Source organism: Desarmillaria tabescens, assembly GCF_030435595.1.
Source record: "Desarmillaria tabescens strain CCBAS 213 chromosome Unknown EV420scaffold_5, whole genome shotgun sequence".
Taxonomy (NCBI): domain Eukaryota; kingdom Fungi; phylum Basidiomycota; class Agaricomycetes; order Agaricales; family Physalacriaceae; genus Desarmillaria; species Desarmillaria tabescens.
In genome coordinates, this window is record NW_026848304.1 from 44,572 (window position 1) to 68,736 (window position 24,165).

Genomic DNA, 24,165 nt, shown 5'->3' on the forward strand with positions numbered 1-24,165 from the left:
ACGATAACGGAAGAGTAGTCCACTTTCAATCCGAATTAGACAAAATCCGGTAATATGCAGTGACATTATACGATAAATGTAGGGTAACTGAACGGTCCTTTCGCTTCTTACCTAATTATAGCTTCCTCGATGCGACCTCCCCAAAGTGTGGTACTCCGCTTCAACCGACATTCTGGGTCAGACAAGTTGCGATTCAGCTGCTCTTGAGCAACCATTCGTATCGACTTCCTCATATGGCGATCTTTAGGTTGGCTCGCAACCGTATCTGCCTTGACGACAGGTCTATCAACATCATGCTCCGGGAAATAGTAGTCTAGACGCTGATAAACGTCTTCAAGGTGTGGTCGATGCCAGCCTTCGATTCGGCTCAGCCGCGCAGAAGCCTTTCTGTCTGAATATGAGGGAGGAGAAGGTAGAGGTGGAGGAGATGGAACGGGCTGAGCACTGATCGGCGGCTTTTGCCAAAGTGAAGTACCAAAGTCGCTGGAATCACTAGACGATAATGTGCTATAATTGGTTGAAGTTGATGTTAGTGCTGATGCAGGTGAGAAAGATGGAGAGTGCTGTGGATAATGCGTGTTGAAGTAGAGTTGATTCGGAGCTGTGACTGTTGAAGAAAAGGGTGGTTCGACTTCCGCGCTCGGGAGGGGCGGCGGGTGGTAAATGTAAGACGACTTCGAAGATTTGTGCCGTCGGATGGTTCCTTCACCATCAGAATCGTCTGAGTCAGGATTGACGACGTAGAACATTTTCGGGCGTTGATATGACGATTTCGACGAGTCAGATGTTGCTGCCCAGTTGAATACTTGATCATCGTCTTCAGGAGTAGAGCCGAATGCCGATTTCATAGGTGAACTTGGAGGAGTGATAAAGACAAGCGGAGGCGGCCGGCCATAATCAGGCTTAGCGGGAAGCACAGCTTTAGATGCATTTCTGAAGTGCGTGTGCTGATGGTTGGTCTGTCTCTGGCCCAGCGCAGATGAGCTGGAAGGTCTCCGTGGGATTCGGGAAATAGATCGTGACGACGCTTTTTCTTCTGGTACAACAAGTCGGGTAGCGTCATGCTTTCGAGAGGGAACGAGCTTTTCCGGGGGGGGCTCAATTTCAGCTTGAGTGAATGACCATCCGGGCACTGGGGTCAGATAAGGATGCTTTCGGAGTTCTGCGGCCATAGGACGTTTAGCCGGATTACTGGATTATGGTATAGTCAGGACCAGTTGTTGAAGAAATATAGGTTTACGTACGTAGCAAAGCAGCTATTCCTGAAGGATAACGCCAGCTCTGATAGATGTAAATCCTTTGGGATGGGGGGCGGAAGCTTGTCTTTATGAAGCTACAGTTGGTCATGAGCGTGTCAATGTGAGCCAATGTGACGGGACTCACTTTGAGCATAACTGCGATAGTTTCTTGGCCGGCCCAGGGCCGTTTGCCAGACCACATCTCCAGCACGATACACCCGATACTCCAGATGTCGACCTTTAGGTCATATCCACCACTTTTAGGAGACACGACTTCCGGAGCCATCCAGAACACAGTGCCCTTCATGCTCGTATTTGCACGCTCTTCCAAGTGGTCGATGCGCTTGGATATCCCAAAGTCCGAGATCTTGCAGATACCCGAATGATCAACCAGAATGTTGGCTAAAGTATAACCATGAGCTTGATACATAGCTTGAAACGCCAACGAGGTGCACCTGCTTTGAGATCCTGGTTGTGTGGCTGTGAATATATAGTATCGCGCTCAAAGAAATGACAACCCACTCGATGTATAATTCCTCTACAGTGGAGATACTCCAAACCTTCCAAGATCTGGCTTGTGAATGACTTGGTCAGACTCTCACTAAACCTGCCGTGCTGGAAAAGACAGCTTTCTATTGTTCCTCCGGGGACATATTCCAAGAAACTTGAAATAGTCAGCAGAAGTTACGGCTGAAAGCTGGTGACTCACATATTAAGAGACTCGGGGCTCTCTTCATAACCCAGATAACGGACAATGTGAGGATGATCCAAGTCCTTGAGAGTTTCGCTCTCAAACTTGAGGGCTCTGGCCACTTCCATCTGCTGGTTCGTTGCAAACTGCATCTTGGGCAATTCGACTTGCTTGACGGCTATTATTTCTCCAGTATTGGCATTGCATCCCAAATATACACAACCATAACTTCCTCTCCCGATTGGCTCCCCCCGAATCCATCGAAATATGGCTGCTGTAAGAAAAGGCAAGGGTTCAGCCCAGCACCCATGAAACACGTCCAGACGCACATTTCGGTGGGCGAGAGCTATGAGACGGGCGTGCTGCTTGTCGTCGGGGTTTGCTGGGGATGGCATCACCTACAAGTTTCTTCACGTGAAGAGCTAACCTTCAGAGGGAAAGGAAAGGTAACGTACGGCTGCCTAGACCTATATTCGTAAGATAAGCAGAAATCCGTGTAGCTGGCGAAGAGGAAGGTTTGCATGCTTGAGTCCTGCTCGCGGTGCATCGAGGATTCATGGCCGCAGTGACTACAGTAACCAATAGCAGATCAACAAGCAAGAGCTATTACTGCATGAAACAAGGGGAAGGTAGGTCCTGATGGAGATCTGTTTCGAACGATGATGGATTTGGCCACGTCGCGACGATATCCATCATCCCATTGGCGTATAAGAAATTCGGATCACGTCAAAGGCGCCCACACCGACTGCGAGATGCTGGCAGCTGGGGATGCCAGGGATTGCTGATGATGCATATCATTGAAGCTAGAACGGAAGAAGGAAGGGCCCGAAAATCAGTCCAAATAGTCAGAGCCTTTCGCCAAACAGTTCCAAATCCGGACGCGTTCAACCTCCCTTGCCACTGGCTCCCCGCGTCAAATGGCTGCTGCCTTTGCCAGCTCGTCCTCCTCTTCTTCCCTTCCAACGGGACCCGGTTTGTTCACTTATAAGGTCTATTGAAGTCTGCTTACAAGCCCCACTAGTTGACCTTACCGTTCTGCAAAGTGCGAGCCGTGTTTTACATGAACAATTCGCCACGGATGTTCAAATTATTCCTGACCTCAGCGAGACACTAAGTGCCCGTAAAGTGATATCTTTCATATTTCCAGGCATTTTGTAATGTTCCTATCCAGAGGCTGGGCCAGCAGTATATAGCACCTTCGACGATGATTTTCGTCTTCCTTTTCAAAAGAGAAAACTTGTGGGAATTCCTGATGCGTTGTTCCAACATTATAGCAGTAATGTCCCCAAGATCCTTTCCAGTCCACCGCTAACTTTCCAACCAGACACGAATGTCAACACTCGCATGGGCTTGATGCCTGAAATTGAACGGACATGGATCTCGGTTGAAAATAAGTTGCTGCTATGGGATTACGTAGAGGGGTGCGTCGTGCTTCTTGATCTATAGCGCTCACAATTTAAATCTCTTCTTAGTAATGAGATAAGTTCATTTGAGGACCAACCCTACGTGATCTCCCATGTCGCACTTGTCAAACCCAAAAAGGGATTGTTCATCGACGAAATATCCTACTTGTTGGTGATATGCACACCAATGACTGTCGTTCTAATTGGGGTTGCTCTGTCACCGGGAGCGAAACGGAAAACACTCCAGTTGTATGCCACTGACTTGACCGTGAATACCGACACCCAAATGTCATCAGTCATAGGCATTCCCGACGGACGAATATTTATGGCTGGGTCTCACGATGGGAGCCTTTACGAGCTTCATTATCAAGCCACAGAATCGTGGTTTGGAAAACGCGTCCAACTAATAAATCACTCCGTTGGTGGAATGCAAAGTCTTATTCCCCGTTTTGTGTCGTCAAATGTAGAAGGCGCGTACATCTTGTTAACGCTTGCAACCGTGATTACAATAGCGTTTAGATCGTATCGTTTCCCTCGTCTCTGATGACGCCAGACGCTGTTTCTACACTCTTACAGAGAGAAACGCAATAGCTGTGTACAAGCCGACCTCCGACAAATCTGTGGAACATGTTCAGACGCTATCAGGTCTGTATAAATCTATTCAAGATAAGGTTCCTGGTCCTTCCGTCACACCTCAGAACTTCCGAATCATTTCCATTCATCCTGTCGATGTTTCGGAATCGCGTTCGGGTATTAAATTGGTTGCAATAACATCTACAGGTGTACGACTGTATTTCGCACCAGCAATTGCTTATTCGTCCTCGTATGGGGGTTATTCATCCAGTAGCGGAGTTCGCCCCCTCCAGCTCTTCCAAGTGCGAACACCTCCAACCACTATATCACATCCTGACGAGCAAGAGCCAAATTTCCGACAACCGATGGCAGCGTATGGCACAGCGCCAATACCTGCTCGGCAACAAGGACGCACGTTTACCTTTACGGGTCTTGACGTCAGCTTGCTATGTTGATGGGTTGACAGTGGCCGCTCAGGAAACAGATGTGGATGGAAAGGACTTTCTTCTGTGCATGTCGCCGGACTTGACGCGAATTGGGAATCTGGACCAAATAATCACGAATACCCAGTCTGCGCAGCGATTTAGCGGTGCGGGTGCTCCCAGTGGCAGTAACAGAGTGCCTTTGATCGAATATGCTGCACTGTTGGCTATTCCAGGGAGGACTTGGGCCATGGCTCCTGTTCCCCGGAATTTACCAAATTGGGAGACAGGTTTGCCCGCGCCGGTGGTTACGAACGAATTGGCTTCGCAATTTGTCGAAAGCCCCCCAGAAATCATGATTCTTACCAATGTTGGTCTGACGTTCCTCATGAAGAGACGGGCATTGGACTACCTTAAGGCTGTTATCGAGGAGGTGCAGTCAGAGGGTAACGTTCAACCCCTCATCGAATTCAGGGATAGGTAGGGATGCAAGCGAATCTTCTCATCGGCGATGCTTAACACACCCTCTAGCTTTGGGCGCAATCAGACGTGTGCTATGCTCCTTGGTCTCGCAAGCGGCAACTCATTTTTGGACACCACAGAGAGCGCATCTCTTGCCGTCTCTCCTCCCGACATCGCGGCTGTGGCCAAGCAAGCGTTTTATGACTTTGGAGAGCGTCCTATATGGTCGGAACGGATGGCTTATGGCAGTATGCTTCGCCTTTCTTCTCCTCCGCGCTCACTTCTCACTAGCTGTTAGACGAGGCTCAAGGAAAAACTCTTTACAGTGGCCGTAGGGAAGGGTTTGCTCTTTATTTCGCTCGTCTCGTCAGGCGAATATGGAAATCGAAATTGACGCATACGAGGTAGTTCAATGGCCTTTCAGATGACTCGGTTGCTTACAAAGTTTTCCTTAGTGCTTCTGGTAGTCACGAACCGACTGTACCAGAAACAGTACTAGTCACTGTCCAGAAGAACTTATACTCATTGAAAGACCTTTTGGATAAGAATCCTCATCTATTCCACTCATCACCAGGTGATACGGCGGTCCGTCCTCCTGCAGCGGAGCAGCAAGCTTGGAAGGTGAATAATGTTTACCTTTTCTCTTTCTGCCGTTACTGACAAGTGACAGGCCGAACAAAGCTCCGTAGTTGAACTTTTGTCATTATTGACGCGGACTATTGAAGCCCTCTCGTTCATACTTCTATTGACCGACTATCGTATCGGTGATCTCATTACAAAGTATGTCTTCCCTGGAACTACGCTGCCGACTGTCAGATTGAGTTGTACCAGATGCGAAGCCGATGTCCAGAACATGTTCAAAGCGCTAACATTTGAAGACCTAATAACCACACGAAACGGAATGACAGTGTCGAGAGCTTTGGTCAACGTTGTTATCGATCAGCAAATTGGTCAACAACTGAGCGTGAGTATTATCAGCGAACTTACATCTCACCTGCGTAGCTGATACATACTTAGGTTGATACTATAAGCGAGGTTCTGCAACAAAGATGCGGCTCCTTCTGCAGTTCCGATGATGTCATGCTGTATAAGGTGCCTGTTGCTTTTCGGTGCATCGTTTACTTGCTGACGCTTCTATCAGGCGAAAGAAAACATCCGGAAAGCCGTCGAAACCAAGAATCCCGCCGAGAAGGACAACTGGCTGTCGGAATCACTACGGTATGTCTTGGTTCCATGCTTTTGCCTTTATATTTCAAATAAGACCATATAGGTTATACATTAAAGGCGTTCGTATTTTGGACCTTCATAAATTGAGGGAAATTTGCGGCGATTTCCAGCAATTGACATACGCGAAAGGTACGCTTGCCGAGCTATATCCTTTTGGACAATCGTACTATTATAATCTCAGGAGCTGTCGATCTTCCACTCGTCTGTGCAAACGTCTTTGATGCGGAGAACATCGGATTGGAATATTGGGCTGCCGGTATGCCCGCGAACGACATGCGCAAGGAATTCTATGAACGGCGGCTCCACTGCTATGAACTTGTCCTGGATTCCTTGAACGTCTTCGAAGGAAGTTCGCAAACTGCCAACTCGCTTTCCCGCGACGATCAGGACACAGTAAGAAGCCATGCATACGAATATGCCTTTGCCAGTCAAGACGAAATGTTCCACTCGACGCTGTATGATTGGCTAATAGATCGCGGTTTGGCTGATGATCTATTAGAGGTCGGTCATTCCAAGTTAAAGCTTCTAATTTCTTTCCTTACCGCCTGCTTAGATCAGGCCCACCTTCCTTGAATCCCATCTAAGACGGGAGCCAGCGACTGTCAAGAAATATCAGCTTCTGTGGCAATATTACGTCAAAGACGGCCAACCACTGCGTGCTGCAGAAGTGCTCAGCGCGCTTGCTGAATCCACCGAGTCAGTTATCCATTTGGGCGACCCCTCACTGTCCATTTTGCTCATTATATATTAGCTTCGATCTCCATCTGACCGACAGACTGGAATGCTTGACGCTTGCTGCCGGCAATGCCAAGTCACATCCCGTTTCTTCGGGAGGACGTCATGAGACTGCCATCGCGTTCCTGACGGATCTTGAGGAGCGACTAGACGTCGCTCAGGTGCAGCTGGATCTTTACAATTATCTATACCCGCATATTACGGATGCGGAGGAGGTGGGGAATAGAATTAAGCAGCTCGATCAGCGTCTTTTTACGATATCTGAGGTATGTCTTTCCAACTCTTGCGGATACCGTTTGTCTCATGCTTTGTGTACGCAAGCTATATCAAGACTACGCAATACCATTCGACCTCGCCGACTTCAAACTGCTTTGTATACATGTTTCAGAACACCGCGACGAGGGCATCGTACGGCCAATATGGACACAAATTTTCGATGAAAGTGTGTTACTGTCATCGATTCATGTGCTCCTTTGACTCAAATCGTTTGTGTAGTAATCCAAGAAGCCGAGGATGAAAACACTCAAGCTGATCGGATTATGGCCAAAGTTGTTAAGTTGGGACGTCGTTTCTTCCCCTCGGAAAGCGCCTTCCCTCTCCGTGAGTGTTATACCCATATTGGAGGTCTTGGTGCTCATAGCCGTGTAGGACTCATGGCGGACCTTCTCGTGCGATTCTCCTTGGAACGAAAGGGCGTTCTTCCTTATGGTTGGGCGCCTCGCGTATTGGTTCAGTGTGGCGTTCCGTTTGTCGAAATATGGGAGATACTGAACGGGATGTACGAGTCTCATGTCAGTGCTTTTTCTCTCCACTTTAGATTTTTTCTAACTTGACACAGATACCTCCCTTCAATTCCCAAGCAAACGTCCAAGCGATATCCTCTGACATCGCCGTATTGCTAGTTGATTGGCTCGAAGAGGCTCGACGACCAAACTCGTCAATTGGCCGGGGAGAAGTCCCCGTTGGACGCATAGACGCCGCTGTTGACCAGTACTTGAAGGAGTTGAATGTTGACAGGAAAGATACCAAAAGTACATATGAGAACGCCAAGCGTTTGCTCAGACGGAATTGGTGAAGATCCGTTATTTAGTGATAATGATACGTCGTTGTCACTTTTGAGTACATATATACATTATTAGACTTGCTTGCATATCAATTGACTTCAAGTATTGCATCTTCAGCACGTAAAAGTAGATGTTTCGTGACTTTCTGGGTCAACTGGTAAACTTTGTACAAAGCGCTGTATGCATACGATCAGCTGGCGAGACGCGGAAACGAAGAAAGGCAGACTAACCGAGCGGCGCCTACGACAATGAGGACGATAATGATCAGCGCTGTTATATCTCGGGAATTGTTATTCCTCCTTCGATTACCCCGGTAGCGGGCGAGCCAGTGGACAGGGCCAAGGAAAGGAACGGACAGAAGCATGTGTATCAACGAGCCCGCTCCAATCAACGGTAGACCAAGCAGAAAGCGCTGCACCGCGCTCCTAAGCACACCCGGAGCCCGAGTAGTGCCCATCATCGTTTCGCCGCTCCGGTTACCCCGAACTTTGGGCAGAGCCTCATCAAAGACGGCGACAATGTCTTCGTCTTGGATGATGCGGAGAGCTGCGCGAACTAAATCATGGAGGACCTCCAAAGGTGATACATAGAAGAATGATGAGGAATAGTAGACTGTGGGCTCCTGGAAAAAGGACATGAGGTAGGTCGTCACGGAAGAGGATATGAACGCAAGGATCGTAAAGAGAAGGGTGGAGATGGCACCAAGTATCACTGACAGAAGACTGTTGAGAACGTCTGTTAGCTCTCTATGATATCGCGACTTGCCTGGGTTCGTCGCAATGCCAACGACACGGGTACGTGAGAACCGATACTTGTAATGACATTGTGGGCACGAGAAGAAGGCGCTCTGCGACGTGGACGTATTTCTCCATTGCTGTAGACACTTTATGTGAACATACTGCGCATACAACGAGCTCAGCAACGGCTTAGCGAGGAAACGACGGGAAAACTCACGCTAATCGAGCCTTTGCAGAGGCACGGTCGAATCAGGCGACCAAGCTCCCGTTCTGCATCGGCGCCGTCCAGGCATATCCTGCATTGCCTTTCGTCCGCTTCCACGTGCTCTCCGTCGGTTCGGGTGTCGTCCTGTTCTCTTCCGTCCATTGCTTGCACGATGACCGGATGGCGGCGTTAACGAAGAGTTCCACGTTACCCTCCGGCAACTTTGAAGGACACCGGGAAGCTTCCGCGTTTGTCATGGCCGGCAATTGTATGTTGTGTTTGATCTCTGAGCATGACTGAAAATGCATCTCAGAGCAATCACATAAGATTCGTGGGCGCATTTGCCGGCATTGGAAGCGGTTGGGCTCATATTCTTTACTTTTCACGATGCCTAGGCCTAGCTGACCAGAAAATTGTAGGTTTAACCAAGGTAACTGCGGTATCTCAGTTTAGCTCAGATTTGGTCTCATCTAAGATTTTGTTCTTCAAAGGTTGCTGTGGGACATGGGTCAGTTGGTATGTTTTTCTTGATACTCCACTTATTTCGTAACTCTGACAACCCGTTGCGGATAGATGGATCTATTAATTGAATGTCCTAAAGTTAAAGGGTCTCCAGGTTTGATACCGTCAAAACACGAATGCAATGTTCTGCGCCTGGAACCTACCATGGGGCCTTTGATGTCTTTCGTCAAACAATCAGAAATGAGGTATGATACTCTTCTGGACTAGACTTCGGCGTTATAGTTGAGTTTTTTTTATCAAGGGTATCCTCGCAATTTACAAAGGTGCAACTCCTCCGGCGGTGATGTGGGCCGCCATCGATTCGCTGCTCCTGGGTTCTCTCCATAATTACCGTCTGTTTCTCTTTCGAAGCGGGATGACCGAGCTCAATCCCGCGACGCAACTTCCCCGCCTAACAATTACCGCACATGGACTGGCCGGTCTTCTCGCTGGCTGGACCAGGTTTGGTTATGGTTCGGGTGCTGTTCCGATCCTTGGCTGACCTTGGATGGTTTAGTACGGTCCTTGCTACCCCGATGGAGCTTTTAAAAGGTTTGTTCCCCGTACTCTGGCGTTAAGCGCTGATTGATTATGTCGTTGCTTTTCTCCCGCAGTGAAATTACAACTTCAAATGCAAAGAAATCCTTCCGACCGTCAATTTAGAGGAACTATAGATTGCGCCCGAAAGATCGTCCGCACCCAAGGAATCTTCGGCTTATACAGTGGGTTCACAGGAGCTGTTGTGTGTCGGACTAACTTTTGTTGGTTATTCCTATCTTTTGAGGTAAGCAGATTCTAGTCACTTGCCTTACACCTCGGTGATATCCCCCCAGGCATTCATGCGGGGTTTTGCCAAGCTGCAGGGCACAGCCTTTGAGGTAGCTCTTTCCTACGTTCATAAAGGACTCGCATCCCTAACTTCCTCGAGAACAGATAGCAACAGGTCCTGCGAACTTTTTAGCGGGCGGCTTCAGTTCTTTCGCGTTCTGGATCATGGCTATCCCCGCGGATAACGTGAAAAAGTAAATTTTTCGTTTATTGTTTCAAGAAGCAAACTAAGCATCGATGAAGCCGTATGATGGCGTATCCTTATCCCAAGCCTTACCCCATGGCTCCTTCTGATGTCTTGATGAAAAGACCATCATTTTTGCTTGTTACAAAGAAAATCCTAGCCACGGAAGGATATCGCGGATTTTTCCGCGGTCTTGGACCTTGTCTCTTGAGATCTTTTCCGGTCAACGCTAGTGCCCTCTTCGTATATGAGTCACTGCTTCGGGCATTCGGAGCGGAGAAAGTACGATTTCGACATGGCTAATCCATCAATTTTCTCACTCACCCTGGTGTATAGACAAGGCAATAGCCGTGGGGCGCATCAATATCTTGAAACAAGTAGAATCTTTGGAATCTCTCGAAAATTTCACGCTAGTAGAGACCCGTCCCAACTCAGTCAATCCTCCGATTTTATTCCTTCACACGCATTAAGATTTGTTTTCCGGTACCTTTACGAGAAGAAAAGAGTGCCTGCGACCCTGGCCAAACGTTAATCCGCTTCTCCATTAACTCGGTCACTACGGCGTAGTTGTCTAAACATAGACAATCCTAAAATTATCGGAAGAACATGCAGATCGATCACAGAACATTAGAAGCGTATTAGGAGAGCGGTAAGATACGACAGTTAAAACACAAGTACAATAATGCGGCGGTATTAAAGGGTAGGGAAAGGGGGGGACTCCGAATCAATCAAGAGGCGGGGGGCCGATAGGCCTGTACTAATATCTAAAGGTAACAACGTGAAAAAGTGCTTGGCGGAAGCGCGCACGGCCAGTTGCCATTGGAGATTGCATCCTCCCAGCCTTGCGCATGAGTACGGTAAAGATCGAGAGCAGCCCTAGCGTTTTCAAGCTTTACCAGAAAATTCATATCAAACCCGGAAGATCGGCACGTGGAATGAAGACGTACAGGATTAAGATGACCTTCCTGGCACCGCCGACGCATCAATTGCCACGACAGAGTTTGAAGCCCGATTATGTGGTTGGGAGACCGCAGCGTGTTTCTAAAGGGCTGTCCAATGGAAGAAGAGACCGTTGAATGTTTTATTTCGGGAACGGAGACGGTTTTGTCGTCGTACCTGGTAGAGAGCTACGTCGCGGGTATCCACTGCGGGATGCGGTATGCCTAATACTGCATGGAATGGACTGGGATCAGTACACTAAGGCGAGTTATGGTGGCACGAGGAGATGGGTACCTGAGAGATCATTCCAAATACTGTGTCCGACAAGCACATGGCCTTTGATTATGCTGGCGACGAGCTGCTGGACATTATTGAAAGGCATAGCGTTCTCTGTATAGACAGGTAAGCAAGTGCTAACTAGGACGGGACCTTGACAGACGACGCACTTGAAGACAGGTGTGCGGCTTCAATGCCGGTGGTCGTAGTACGGTACTCGGTGATCTAGACGGAACGCGTTAACGCGATCGAACCTTTCGAGCGGGGAACTACTTACTCGCATTGTCGGTGCGACATACGTGTCGAGAACGACCTGGCCTTGGTAGTCGACGATGGCCTTGGGAGGGGGGATACGTTGGACAAGGACAAGATAATAAAGATGATAAAGCGACGTACGATCCGTCTGTTATATTAAAAAGGTGAGATGACAGCGAGTGACATGGGGAAATTAACGAGAACATACGCTAGCATGGAGGTGGTTCCACCTGGACCAACACCGACATTGATGCAAGAAATACCGTATACGTGCTTGGAAGACATGGTAGGAGGATGCAATGGGGTGAAAATGGATAAAACATGGGTGAGCCAGAGTCGCAGCCTTTATGCGCATTCGGATGTTAGGCTATTTGAAAAAGAGGATATTAAGTGAATAATTACGCGGGCGCGTCTTTGGAAAAAATAGGTCATACGTATCATGACAGCCCCAGATATTCGGACATACTATCGCCGTTGTTCGTTCTCGGACGCGTTGACTGGAGTATGACATCTTGTGCACTATGTATCTGTGTCCACGATGACGAGCAGGCCTAGCAAGAGCATTCGTCATTCAAATTGCATCCGTAGAAACCGTGCGAACAAGTCGCGAAGCGATGATGAGGAACAGAACTTTGGCAACCATATTCCTTCGCTGCTGTATCTCAGATCTTGATTCTTGTTCGCGATCGGACTTTTGTGGTCGAGGTCCAGATCCGTTTGAAAAATCCTTTTTCTCGACGAGTCATTCTGCGCCTATTGTGTTTATCCAAGCGAGGGGTTCCACGGCGAGCAGATAGGTAGATACTCAGACTGGGCTTGCTGGGCCAAAACGGATCAGGCCATTTTGGGACCGGGATCACGAAAGGAACGGGGACTGAGGGGGGCAGCGTCTTCATTGAGTGTGGATAGAGCAACGAGTGACGCCTGATGGACTGACGGACGCAGATCGACTTCGTCCTTCGAATTCTTTGTTGACAATCGACACCTCGTTGAATTCAAGTTGAATATACTGAGTGTACTGAGTCGACGATACTGGCCCACAGATCTGTCTCTGTGCTCCGTGTCTGACGCTCCGCCGGTCTTCATAACGCTCGTCGATCATCTACTGGCCTTCTTTCCGAATTGTCGGCATCCAAGGTGCTCGTGACGGCGCCGTCTGTTTGAGCTAGCATTCAATCGGAATGATGTTTATCTTTTCAAGAGACGTCGCGCAATCGTAGGGGAGGAACATCGTGCATCGTGGTCGTATATAACCAACACTATGCCATTTTGACTGTATGGAGACGATTGTAACTATTCTTGTCAATTTTTCAACTTTGGGTTTTCCCCAATCATCACGTGGCATTTAATTTCCTCCACCGATTACCTACTACATTCCATTGCAGAAATGAACGCCGTTATTAATCGCCATTATAATCCACGCGACTCCACCTTCGGAAACATTCTTTACTTCAAAGTACAGAGAGTATGTGTCTGAATTTATCACCGCCGTCGATTCGACGCCTAAAAGTTTGCTCCAGAGTGTGTAGGTAAATACTAGTCCAAATCCCAGCGCTCGATCGTCACCACTTCCACTCAGAATCGTTGTTTCAACCCCAAACTCCATTTCGTACGTCCCAGTCCGGTAAACTTGACCAACCATACTTTTTCGTTTGGCGCCAGTCTATCCCTTGGCTCCCGAAAGTGCCACTTCCCGAGATCCCCGTTTGAATGTTCTAATCCTTTCCATACAGCCAACTCCTCCGCAGCGCAACTTGGCGCTTCACTAGTCACTGACTAGCATCATGGGCTTGGGGACCCGCTCGGGCCTTTATCGAACTGTAAGTTAGACTCTGAATTAAACCACGTCTCTTTCTCATCCCGACTCCGTTTGGCGACCTGCGGCATCCCGACTCCGTTTAGAAACTTGCAGCTCTCGTTTCTCTGTGGCGCCTCGATCCCTTGTGCGTCGGCGGTAAAGACGGTGCAGTCGTCTCCACCGCCTTCGTTCCTCGACACCCGAAAGTGGCCCAAAATGGGGCACGTATCGAAATCCGGTAAACTCATAGCCGTCCCTCTGCGAGCCAGACGACGACGCAGATTCTTCGATAGTTTGCAAGATCTTCGGAGAAATCCCACGTAACCGCACGTCCTTGAGCGCTAGACTAGCAACCCTCTGCCTAACCTCGGCATTCTCAACCTCACAGCCCCAACGGTCTTTGAATTCTTCCACCATCCGGGATGCAATGCTCCCGGCTCGCTTACACCGCGAGAGTTGGCTAAGAAGGACCAGCAACGTGGCTGGCGTGGGGCGAAGAGTCGGATGGAGGGCTAAAAGTGATTGCAATGTTTGTCGGCTCTGGAAAAATCTCGATATGCCTTTCTCCGTCGACCCGTAACACACAACCAGGTGGACAAGCTTGAGGTTTTGGCGCGCGAGAACCGCATCGACTTTTCGGGGCATAGCACTCAGGTAAGTCGTCACAAGCTGGAGAGCATATGAAGGCTTCCCCAGGCGAAGGATGGCCCGTATCACAACGGACATCACCCGCGGTGTTGTCATTTCCGTGAACTTGACTGGACTGATGTTCATCAAATGTAGAAACTCGGTGTTGGAGAGGGGAGTGCGGCGGGAAGAATGGAAGAATTCTAACCAGTAGTCCACGGGTAAGGGAGCGGAAGCAGACCCCGATGAGGATGTAGTTTCTTCCAACAGCTGCCATGCCTCCGAGCGTCGGTCGGTATGAATCAACCAACGCAGCAGCAGTTTCGTGGTGATATGGTTGTGGTCAATGTTTTCGGTACTCATGGCTCGTACCAGTGATGGTACGATGCCGAATGATTTGTGACGGATGGAGAGATCAATGAGGAGGTTGTAGGACCGTGTTGAGTGCACCTCTCTGTGTAGGGCATGATAGTCGATGAGGGCTGGAATGCCTGGGCTGGGTCGCCTTTGCGCCAGGTGTATAAGGTTGTTCAAGAGAGCTTTCCGGGTGGAGGATGGTGGGAGACGACGAACAGGTGTCGCCGGGTTGTCTCTAGATTCAGTCGTAGAGTACGATGACATGTCCAAGTCATACCACGGTAAGTCCGGTTCGTTATTGAACCCATCAGGAAGAATAGGTGGTGCTCGACCAGGCTCAAGTGTACTGTCGTGCTCTGACAGATGTTCAGGACTCATGTACGAGACCGAATAATTTGGGATGAATTCCTTGGGAAAATTGGGGATCACCCGCTTTCCAGGCCGTTCATACTGCCGAGATTTGGAAGGCAAAGAGGCGGGACGAGTGTTATGATGCGCGTGCCTAGCAAGAAACACATAAGTACGTCTAAATAACCAGAAAAAGCAAAGAAAACGTACTGTGCGCCCGACGACGAAGCCTTGGTAGCAGAAAACGGGCGCTTTTTTGACTGGGATTTCTTCGAGTCCGGAGCACGTCGGGGAAACGAGGAAGAGTGACGCGTCCAAGCCCGTCCTGCGGCAATCTGCAACATCGATAGGAAAGGGATACCAACGACATGTCCGGTCGCCTGGACGGCGGAACGACGAGGAACCCATGCTGCGTATTGCATACATGGGAACCTAAGAAGTAGAGGCAAACTTGGTGGATGTCGACGCGACAAACTTTTTTGGGAGGCTGTTGCCAAGCAGGAACAACTTATGCTTCGGATTTATCGGACCTGGTGTGAAATGGTGCTGACTTCGTGAGTAAGTACGTATGCTATAAGTGACCATGAGCGAGAAGTGTGAAAGGTATACAGTAAGAGGAGAATGATAAAGTCAAGGAAAGGGTCATCCATCGTAAATTACGTCTCCATGGCATGCTGCATCGTTCTACCCACCAGCCATCCAACCTTTGTCACCCATGTGTCCCGTACAGACCGCATGGCTGCTGCACACCGTTCGTCCTTGCTGCCAGCAAATTCATCTAAGCTTCGTGCCCATGTCGTCACAGTCTCACTACCAAACATTCCACCTTCTCGATTGACAACAGCGTCCACCCGGTCTACCCATGCATTCCACTCCTTTATCAGCCGATCCAGGAGTAGAGGAACTAGTGACGCCAGCGCCAGGGGTGGCTGCGACAAGAGATGGGTGGTGAGAGCGGAAAGAAACAAGAATGTCTCGGCTGGCTGCGATTTATCTTTATGTAGGGCTCGCAATGTCGTGGAATGTGGTCCATTAGATGTCTCCGCGAGTGCTGGTATGTACGAAAAATAGGGCAAGTAAGACATACAGGCGGCAGCAAATTCCGTAATGTGGGGGCGCAATCTGGAGACGATATAGTCATCACGCATGCCGCCGCCGCTTGATGGTGGAAAGCTTGTCGGACCTTGACCGTGCTGACTATGGCCGAACACCGACTTCCCAAAAGTAGCCCCGCTGCCTCCGAATACGCTGACCTTGTTAGCGGAGGATCCGGCACCAAAAGTCAAGGCAGAGAAGGAAGTGTTATTGGAATAGGGATATGCCTCCTTGAGCTTTTTGGCGGAATCAGATAGAGCATGGAGGGCAACTTCAACAGTTGGACGAGGAATGAGCGGGAGGATGATTGATTTGAGTGTAGGCTGGGCCTTGATAAGGGAGTTAAGTAGAGGAAGAAGGGATTGAGGGGGAAGGCTAGCTGTAAAAGAAAGTGAATAAACATTCACCAATTTTGAATGTGCTTTGACTCACCTAATAAGACACCAAGGTCAACATCATTATCTTCCTGACTTGGCGCCTTGTTTTCCTTCGCATTCTTCTCATCTTTCGGCCCTTCAGCTGGAGTAACCCGTGCCCTCTTTGGTGGAGCACGTTTTATCCGCCGCTCAGGTCCAGGGCTCTGTTCCATCGACTCGTCCGACGCTTCCTCCGGCTCATGTCTCCTCTTTGCCGAACGAAGTGGCACTGACTGCGGATGATTTGAATTGTGGTTTTGGAATGGAGAAAACTGGTTGGCTGTCGGCGCTGCCTGCTGCCAGCCAGGTGAGAACATGGCGGAAGATGGTGAACTCAAACCAAATCCGAAACCAAAAGGAGAGGGGGCGTGGTTGACTGGTCTAGGTTGGAAACCAATGGGTGATTGGAGAACATTTGCCATGGTGGATGTAAAAGAAAGGCCAGAGCCTTTGAAAGAAAGAAAGACAAGTCGTGGTCCAAGATCAGGACCGTCGAAGCTACAAGCCGTGCAAGCCGTGGCACGCTTGTGACACTCACGTGAGTGTCACGTCGGCAGCGAGAGCGGCTACTAGCTAGCCGGCTTTATAGACACATTAACATACGGTATTTGTAACTGTCGATAGCAGAGAGAGAAATAGCGGTCACTTGAACATTATGAGGTATTTTAGAATTCTATTCTTTCACTTTAATCTTCTGCGATGCGTTGTGATGTGCGTTGGAAAGACGTTGAGTGCGGACGAAGCATGCAGAGAAGGCTCTATATAACTCGGGTTGGCCCTATGTATGATCAGTTCCTGTCAGTACATTATTGCTTTGTATACGTGTCTTTCTAATGTTGTTGGAACAAGTCCCAGCGAGTATCAAGCCTTAGACTTGCTCGATGCTGTACGTCTTGAGGAATACGAGAACACCTCTGTACATCGTGTCCACGATAAGAAGGTTGCTGGCTCAGCCTCATCGTCGTCGTCGGCAGTTACATCTACTAATCCCCCCAATACGAAAAAGTTGGTCACTGGAAAAAGCTCCAAATTTCTGACTCGTACAGAACTTGTCGCTTCAACGGCTGCCAAGATGAGACTACCAGCACCACTGTCAATGATATCGTCTACACCAAAGACTCAACTACAGCCAGAGGACAAGGCACCTCCGCCTTGAGTGATTCCTTCGAACCCATCGCTATCGGTAGCCTCAAAGCGGCCTGCTGATGGTTTGCTAGATGATAACATCCTTCCCAATCGAAGGAAGACCATGAGCGGTGGCAACAGGGAGGAGAATTCGATGGAGACCTCAAAGAAGCCAAAGGGATCTAAGCGTACGCGAGCTCTAAGAGACAGCCATCATGAAGGCGTAAGTTGGCTTCCTTGTCTTCTATCTTTATCATGGAAGGAATTTACATACCCGATACTAGGCGTAAGTACTTCCGTCACCTTGTACTTCATAGTTCCCTCCTTTAAGTATCCAAATACATGCACAGCACGGTTTCAGTGGATCGGGTATAGGTCAGAGGCGAAGCGTTGAAGGTAATTAGTGAAATCAATACTTGGGCCTGGCCTCGATACTTAGCGCGCCGCAATAAATGCTTGTGACATGCACGTGATAGTCACGTCGCCTCTGCCACCGGCCCTCAATACTCAGAATAAAAATTTTCGTCGTTGTTTTCCCTTCTTCGACGCGTACATCCATGCAAGGTACGAACCACATTTTCTTTTCATCGCAGGACGAAACCAATGAATCGCTACTTCGAAGCCAAGGCTCATGAACTATTTTCATATACCCAAATTTCTGATTCGCATCCTTTTCTGCTTCGCGAGTTCGACTTTTTACTCACGCAATCCTTACCTTCAGGTCTGTGATGTGATGATTCTGGAGACTGTTAAATTGTGAGTGTGCATTCCCATTGCCTTGACATGATAGAATAAATAGAAGTCAAGCCCTGATCTCGTCTAAAGGACGAGCGTGGATGAGATACCATGCTAATACTGATCTTTTTCTGTTGCTTTTTGTCGAGCTTCATTCTGACATTCTTTCTTTTCTTCAGGCCGACTTGTCTACCATTTGTAACTACTAGGTGTGTATCCTACTTCCTTAATGTTGCCTAGGATTAGCCATGCTGTCCGATGTTTTGTGACGACACAAACAAGTAGTACAATGTCTTCAACCAAATGATTCACCTTTTTCTGTCAATCTACAGACTCATTCTGACAAGCTCTTTCTCTCTAGTCATGTTGGTGTATTATGAGGATATAGATATGGTGCTATCCGAGGTATATATACTGGGTGTGGCAGTAAGGACGGGTGTATTTTAGGTGCAATAGAACTTTTCTCAAGTACGCGTCCACAAAATGTTTGTCAACCACATGAGAATAAGTATCGAGGCCGTCCTCGCCTTGATACCCGTTGACCAGCGAGCAGCCGATTTCCAGCCCTCAAATCTAGGAGAGGACTGCGGAGAGCCCTCGGCAAGCCGATCTATCCACCTCGGTGGCTGCCGTGTAGTATCGGTCTTATTCGCTTGGTCCGTGTTCATTGGCATGAGGGGTACATCCTGACCGCCATTCGGGGGCGTCTCAGTTTGACGAGACACAGGAGGCGTGTGGTGATGGTGTGATGTAGCTGGGGCTGGTAGCGACTTCGGCTGATCATTACATATCCACGCAGTAATGTCCCCTGTGGCTTTAGCGAACCAGTGCGATATGAAGATGAACAGGAATGTTGTTACAACAAAGTTGACGGGTCGCCACCTTGTCCCTGGTACGACAAGTAAAACACCCTTTGTATCACCCGCAAGCCAAAAATGATACTGGATGATGAACGTTTCGAGCGAGCATTTTCCGATGAAGGCGAATGCGCGCGAGGAAGTGGACCTGAGCACGACGCTGCAATTTCGTAACACCACGAATGATAGGACGGGAAGGAACGACACGTAGGGATGCCATGTGTTGTATGTGAACTTGGACTCTTGTGTCAGCTCAAATGCAAAATACCAGAACATTACAAAAACCGCGAGCACGATAGTCGCCTTGACGGCAAGTGGCCAGTGAGGGTGCTCGGTTAATCTGTGTTCGCGAGCCTTGATGACCCCAATGGCTGTGAACATTCCAACGTACACGATCCAGAGGTCGAGGTTCACGCGGAACGCCCACTCCCGTGCTGACCACCGTATACCAAATACCTGATCAAGTAACTGAAAAAGACCGTCTAATAGCCAATCTTGTTTCATGAACCAGGTAACAATCGCAGCCGATAGCATCAGTTTGCCGACAAGAATTGGGGTTCGGTCATTGAATTGGGAAGCAATGGCGAGAGTCGCATAGATGATGATGAACCACATAGAAACCAGAGGCGCGAAATAGTAGAATAGGTAGTCCGCATCCATCGTGTATGCTAGAACAAGCGTCAGCATGTTCAAACGGATCATGACCTATAAGGGGTATCGAATATGTTTGTCAATGAACATACTGAAAGAATGTAGGACAATAACCTGGGCAACTCGAAGAAAGCCGAAATCTGCCTTTCGAATATAATACGTCGTGTGACCATAACCAGTCATGAACAAGTATGCAGCCACAAGTACACGGATAGGGTTGTATATTCCAGATATTTTCGACGCTCCGAGGTAATGGTAGATCAATATGGCGACTGAATAACTGTTTAGAAGGATAACAAACAGGCAACTTAGCGGCTTACTTTGCATCCACCCTTTCCATTCATCTGTTTGGTCGCGATTGAGGAACCCCAAATCCTTGTCGGCTTGTTTGACGGTCAAAAATCCGATTGCAAGACTGCAGATGCTCAAAAAGCCGAATGTCCATGGATTAAAGGACTTTTGCTCTTTCAACCACAAACCCGTTCTGTCTGCGCCGTATATGAGGGCGACAGAAGCACTGAAAACGAGGAGAGGAAGCTGTTCGCCTTTCACGACAGGTACACGTGCTAAGCGATTGCCTAGAAAGAAGCTATATCAACGCCAAGCTTTCGAATTTGAGGTGATTCTGCCTACCCGGTGGCTGAGAGAAGAACACAGCCCATGGACCCCACGAAATCGCCGCAATAAGGATGACAAAATGCATCGGCACTGGCCATGGGTATCTTCGACAGCAAGTTTTGTCAAAAGGAAAGTGTTTGGGTAATGCATCATTACAACGAAGATTGATGAGGATATTGGCATGCTGTTTGACAATAGTCGAGGAAAAATGCAGACCGTCCTGGGTTTGCGCAGGATCCAGAACGTTGTTGAAGACAAGCGGAAGCGACACAGGCATGAAAGGAAGCATTCTTCCCGGCAGATGGGCGTATTCTGGGGATGGTTGGTTTATGCGATGGAAAAGATCTGAGTTCATAGCATCTATCTCCGCCAGGCGAATTGTTCGTCCACGCTCGCGAGAAAGTTTCGAAGGCGCCACCTCCTCAACGGGGAGGATCACTACTTCGTCCGCCGGCTTCGATCTACCACGACTTATGGCATCCAAGACGCGTTCCATGTTGGCCTCCCACGAGGGTATACCCCCCGTGGTATCAGCGTACCGCAGATACCAAAGGCCGGAGCCCAGGACAAGAAGAGCAGGCCGCTGAAAACTCCGAGAGAGTGATACGTCGGCGGAGATGACGTTGAGAGTCCGAGAACTGTTAAGGTAGGGATCCCAATGAAAGGACACGGTGATGCCAGACTTGGCCGCCTTGAAGTTGTAATCCGCGTGTTTCTGGTCATCGTCTGGCGGTCCTGCAGGAAGTTCCGGATCGACGATGTTTGCGAACTGGAAAAAAAGGGTACGCGTTACGGAATCTCCGATGAAGGCAAATTCTCGTGAGTGGGCACAAGTAGCGACATCCTGGGCGGTATACATGTGCAGCATGCATCCTAAAAACCAAAGGTCATTATTCCGCTCTTTTTTTTCGGGAGTGTTGCTTGCGCACCGTCAGGTTGCCATGTTTTCTGATCCAACCAAGTTCCGCTATTGAGCAAGGCCTGGCAATGTGTTGGGTCCCACCAGTCTACAACATGATTACTGGGCTCTAAATCACAACCACAAAGTAATCTCACCAAGTAGTGCATATCTACCAAGTCCCAAAACAACAGCAAGTAATGTTCCGATGACTCCCACGTAGTTGGGCCATGATGGATTTAGAGAAGTTGAATACGGCATTCGAGATGTAAAGCCGATGGGCAAGAGAAGAAAATCAAGACATTCAATGTGATGCCGGATATTACAGAACGATGCTGTATCCTAGTGATGGCTGTGGACAGAATATTGCAGGGCAGATGGCAGGCGGTGGTCAGAAGTCAAGAATTATTTAATTCAGGATCTTACGTAAATTCTACGTGCATACAGAAGATTTGTCCGCATGATAAATGGTGTCAAAGGTATGTTCAAGATCATGGTATCGGTATTTACAAGACTACTAAGATTGTGTTCATACGCTGGTAGAATTAGTTGTGACAATGCCTGAAAATGCAAATTAATGTTAACCCTGAATAATCATTCATAAACACCTTACCAGTTCTGAGAAGAGGAAAAGATCACACTCATCAGAAATTTGGCACGGCAAAAGGACAATCAGAACATACCCCTTGCAATGATCATTTGATGATGTGGGCCAGCAAGAAAGGTAGCGACACCAGGAGCACGCTTGGGCAGAATCAGTGATGAACGTCTAGCACTTGAAAACAGAATACTCACCAGCATAAGGATCCGATTTGTAGAAATTCCTTGTTAGAACCACAAAGAGAACAATCGCTATTGGAATGGCGATGATACGGAAAGACCACATTATTAGTTTATGGCGCCTGGTGACACTTATGACAGGATAAAATGTGGTTCCGACCAGCAGTCCCATCAAAAATCCTCCGAGGTGAGCTATATTCGATTTCAGTTACAACCCTGGCCGAGTTAATCCAACTCCTACCGAAGTTGTCGACATCTGAGATTTAGAGTGAGTAACTGGACATCTTTTTGATATTGTTGGACGTACAAGGAATGAATCCAATAGCAACACCGACTAGCAATTCAATGGTCATAAATATCAGCTGAACTGCCCGTCAGCAAGATCATTTATCAAGTAATCATTGTCTCTACTCACCTTCCTGACTGGTCTATATTGGTATTTCCAGTGCGCAAACAAATCAACCCATGTCACCTGGAGAGAACAATCAATACAGTTAAGTATCAGCAGCTAAGATTCAGCTCACCGCTACTGTGCCAAAAATTGCTCCGCTGGCGCCTATTGAAGGTATTCCGACGAGCGCGAAATTGCCTCCTAATATATTACTGGGTAAGAGTATATCAGCTGTCTCCCGATTACTCTAGACAATCTTCGTACCCAAAGATACCGGCGCTCATGTAAGTGAAGAAAAAGCCGCCAGTTCCCATTTCCCTTTCAATCTGTACCTTGATGTCAGATGTAATATATCAACAGAAATCACTTGCACGTACTTGAGCGGAAAGGGTGAGCTGAGCAAACATGTTCAGAAGAATATGTACAAATCCAGCATGGAAAAAGATTGCTGTTATGAATCTAAGGGCGAATTATTAAGATGCGGCGTGAAGGAAAAGGGTAGGACATACCGGAACCACTGATTGGGATCTTCATCGTGGAATCCTGTGCAGTTCTGAGTGCCCGCAGTGCATATTAAAGGCGAGACGTGACATACCTCCAAATCCGCATAGGTCCTCAATCGTACATAATATAGTGGCGGGATTAGCGGTATTGTTCATACCTTGAGAAGGTAGACGTTCATGAATGACACCTATTCAAAGGATAAATAATACTCACAGCCCATTTCTAACGTAGGGGGAACATCCTCAACATATTTCATGCAAGGTGGAAATCTCGCGCCGACATGTATGATCGCTGCTGAAGAAGGACCCAGCATATAGTTCACAGTGGGCTGTTTCAACAGTGATTTCAGTCTCCTGTGAAAGAAGAGAGAAAAGAATATACATACGTGGAAAGAGACGGGAGTCCCTTGCTGCTTCCAGTTCACGATGAGCTCGTAGATGAATGTGCAGGTCATTATGAGCGTCAGGAGCCATACTGCAATCTATGATTACCTTCAAGATGATGAAGACGATGTGAATAATGACACACCAAGGAAGGGGTACTTCTGTCGTCCGATCCCGCGTTTCTTGTCCTCTATTCTCTGCTCTATTGGGTATCGCCCTTCACCCAGGAATCTCGCTAATGGACCAGCTTTCTCTGCTACAGGCTTTGCTCTTTCAGCATTATAGGGATCGGCGTATTCTTGTAGCATGTTAGCTGAGATGATTTTAAGCGCGCAGATGCTTACCCAAGTCTTGATAGTTGCCTGAACGACCAATGTCGGCAGCGTTATGAACAAGAGAATCCTTGCTTTCCTCCTGCGGATGTCGATAGAGATTATAATCTTCGTCGATGTATGTGTAGCGCTTCGAATCACTATATGAGGCCTTGCTCCGCGTGCTCGCCCCCCGAACTAGATTTGGCTGGTCTTTTTCGTCTAATTTCGTATGGTCAAATGCTTCGTCTTTATACCCGTCAGAATTTCTTCTCGTCGTCGTGGACATGAAGGTGTCGTTGCGATGCAGCGTCGAGGATGAGGTACCAGGAGTAGCGGTAGTAGGAGATTGATCTGTATAGTGGACATGGGCGCCCGTTGCTTCAGCCATTCTGGAACAATGTGGAGGTCTGCTGGCAAATGAGAGAAACGTTGAAAGGGTGGTTGCGGTGGTGGCTGTTATGTTAAATAAGACAGGATGCGCAGTTCGAACCAGTACTGCGTCAACTGGGGCAGTGCAACCGAGCGCGA

General features: G+C 48.4%; 10 protein-coding genes across 10 annotated transcripts; 3 read left to right on the forward strand and 7 right to left on the reverse strand.

Annotated features, from left to right (window-relative positions):
- Positions 1 to 107: 107 nt before the first annotated feature.
- EV420DRAFT_1475185 (kinase-like domain-containing protein) lies at positions 108 to 2,324 on the reverse strand (the record flags this gene model as incomplete). The annotated part of the gene is made up of 6 exons (XM_060469268.1): positions 108 to 1,191; positions 1,245 to 1,333; positions 1,384 to 1,640; positions 1,694 to 1,718; positions 1,761 to 1,902; positions 1,948 to 2,324. 6 exons carry the CDS (start codon positions 2,322 to 2,324, stop codon positions 108 to 110), a joined length of 1,974 nt encoding a protein of 657 aa, XP_060335944.1.
- Positions 2,325 to 2,810: 486 nt separating this feature from the next.
- EV420DRAFT_1511849 (nucleoporin) lies at positions 2,811 to 7,847 on the forward strand. The gene is made up of 22 exons (XM_060471608.1): positions 2,811 to 2,901; positions 2,951 to 3,049; positions 3,101 to 3,210; positions 3,325 to 3,350; positions 3,402 to 3,802; positions 3,852 to 4,342; positions 4,383 to 4,807; positions 4,859 to 5,037; positions 5,088 to 5,193; positions 5,245 to 5,410; positions 5,460 to 5,569; positions 5,621 to 5,753; positions 5,807 to 5,881; positions 5,931 to 6,007; positions 6,060 to 6,145; positions 6,198 to 6,517; positions 6,570 to 6,712; positions 6,768 to 7,017; positions 7,073 to 7,193; positions 7,247 to 7,351; positions 7,400 to 7,542; positions 7,590 to 7,847. The coding sequence occupies exons 1-22, from the start codon at positions 2,847 to 2,849 to the stop codon at positions 7,824 to 7,826; spliced, it is 3,858 nt and encodes a 1,285-aa protein (XP_060335945.1). The 5' UTR covers positions 2,811 to 2,846; the 3' UTR covers positions 7,827 to 7,847.
- EV420DRAFT_1511853 (uncharacterized protein) lies at positions 7,848 to 8,978 on the reverse strand. Its single transcript, XM_060471609.1, has 4 exons — positions 8,770 to 8,978; positions 8,581 to 8,713; positions 8,046 to 8,526; positions 7,848 to 7,991 (listed from the first exon to the last, which is right to left on the reverse strand). Exons 1-4 carry the CDS (start codon positions 8,917 to 8,919, stop codon positions 7,904 to 7,906), a joined length of 852 nt encoding a protein of 283 aa, XP_060335946.1. The 5' UTR covers positions 8,920 to 8,978; the 3' UTR covers positions 7,848 to 7,903.
- Positions 8,766 to 10,546, forward strand: EV420DRAFT_1717728 (mitochondrial carrier; the record flags this gene model as incomplete). Its single annotated transcript, XM_060479722.1, has 10 exons — positions 8,766 to 9,116; positions 9,177 to 9,187; positions 9,249 to 9,265; positions 9,374 to 9,464; positions 9,521 to 9,720; positions 9,776 to 9,810; positions 9,873 to 10,042; positions 10,092 to 10,151; positions 10,192 to 10,280; positions 10,330 to 10,546. Coding segments are annotated over exons 1-10 (957 nt in total), but the record flags the coding sequence as incomplete, so codon positions are not given.
- A 372-nt stretch (positions 10,547 to 10,918) lies between these two features.
- On the reverse strand, positions 10,919 to 12,219 carry EV420DRAFT_927061 (ribonuclease H-like domain-containing protein). Its single transcript, XM_060484015.1, has 9 exons — positions 12,143 to 12,219; positions 11,949 to 12,083; positions 11,882 to 11,888; positions 11,763 to 11,822; positions 11,656 to 11,710; positions 11,504 to 11,599; positions 11,387 to 11,439; positions 11,218 to 11,319; positions 10,919 to 11,160 (listed from the first exon to the last, which is right to left on the reverse strand). Exons 2-9 carry the CDS (start codon positions 12,023 to 12,025, stop codon positions 11,035 to 11,037), a joined length of 576 nt encoding a protein of 191 aa, XP_060335948.1. The 5' UTR covers positions 12,026 to 12,083; positions 12,143 to 12,219; the 3' UTR covers positions 10,919 to 11,034.
- A 1,376-nt stretch (positions 12,220 to 13,595) lies between these two features.
- On the reverse strand, positions 13,596 to 15,292 carry EV420DRAFT_1637073 (uncharacterized protein; the record flags this gene model as incomplete). Its single annotated transcript, XM_060476661.1, has 2 exons — positions 13,596 to 15,024; positions 15,081 to 15,292. 2 exons carry the CDS (start codon positions 15,290 to 15,292, stop codon positions 13,596 to 13,598), a joined length of 1,641 nt encoding a protein of 546 aa, XP_060335949.1.
- A 94-nt stretch (positions 15,293 to 15,386) lies between these two features.
- EV420DRAFT_1759665 (uncharacterized protein) lies at positions 15,387 to 16,950 on the reverse strand. The gene is made up of 2 exons (XM_060480595.1): positions 16,398 to 16,950; positions 15,387 to 16,344 (listed from the first exon to the last, which is right to left on the reverse strand). Exons 1-2 carry the CDS (start codon positions 16,801 to 16,803, stop codon positions 15,527 to 15,529), a joined length of 1,224 nt encoding a protein of 407 aa, XP_060335950.1. The 5' UTR covers positions 16,804 to 16,950; the 3' UTR covers positions 15,387 to 15,526.
- A 32-nt stretch (positions 16,951 to 16,982) lies between these two features.
- On the forward strand, positions 16,983 to 17,946 carry EV420DRAFT_1511882 (uncharacterized protein). Its single transcript, XM_060471610.1, has 2 exons — positions 16,983 to 17,705; positions 17,781 to 17,946. Exon 1 carries the CDS (start codon positions 17,166 to 17,168, stop codon positions 17,535 to 17,537), a length of 372 nt encoding a protein of 123 aa, XP_060335951.1. The 5' UTR covers positions 16,983 to 17,165; the 3' UTR covers positions 17,538 to 17,705; positions 17,781 to 17,946.
- Positions 17,947 to 18,705: 759 nt separating this feature from the next.
- Positions 18,706 to 21,526, reverse strand: EV420DRAFT_1263038 (Cas1p-domain-containing protein; the record flags this gene model as incomplete). Its single annotated transcript, XM_060467151.1, has 6 exons — positions 18,706 to 19,803; positions 19,864 to 20,021; positions 20,070 to 20,327; positions 20,383 to 21,240; positions 21,297 to 21,374; positions 21,424 to 21,526. 6 exons carry the CDS (start codon positions 21,524 to 21,526, stop codon positions 18,706 to 18,708), a joined length of 2,553 nt encoding a protein of 850 aa, XP_060335952.1.
- Positions 21,527 to 21,664: 138 nt separating this feature from the next.
- Positions 21,665 to 24,157, reverse strand: EV420DRAFT_1511891 (uncharacterized protein). The gene is made up of 16 exons (XM_060471611.1): positions 23,668 to 24,157; positions 23,469 to 23,621; positions 23,326 to 23,414; positions 23,154 to 23,268; positions 23,032 to 23,097; positions 22,946 to 22,979; positions 22,814 to 22,895; positions 22,701 to 22,762; positions 22,570 to 22,648; positions 22,461 to 22,517; positions 22,353 to 22,407; positions 22,287 to 22,301; positions 22,061 to 22,237; positions 21,949 to 22,009; positions 21,879 to 21,883; positions 21,665 to 21,826 (listed from the first exon to the last, which is right to left on the reverse strand). Exons 1-16 carry the CDS (start codon positions 24,023 to 24,025, stop codon positions 21,795 to 21,797), a joined length of 1,440 nt encoding a protein of 479 aa, XP_060335953.1. The 5' UTR covers positions 24,026 to 24,157; the 3' UTR covers positions 21,665 to 21,794.
- Positions 24,158 to 24,165: the final 8 nt, after the last annotated feature.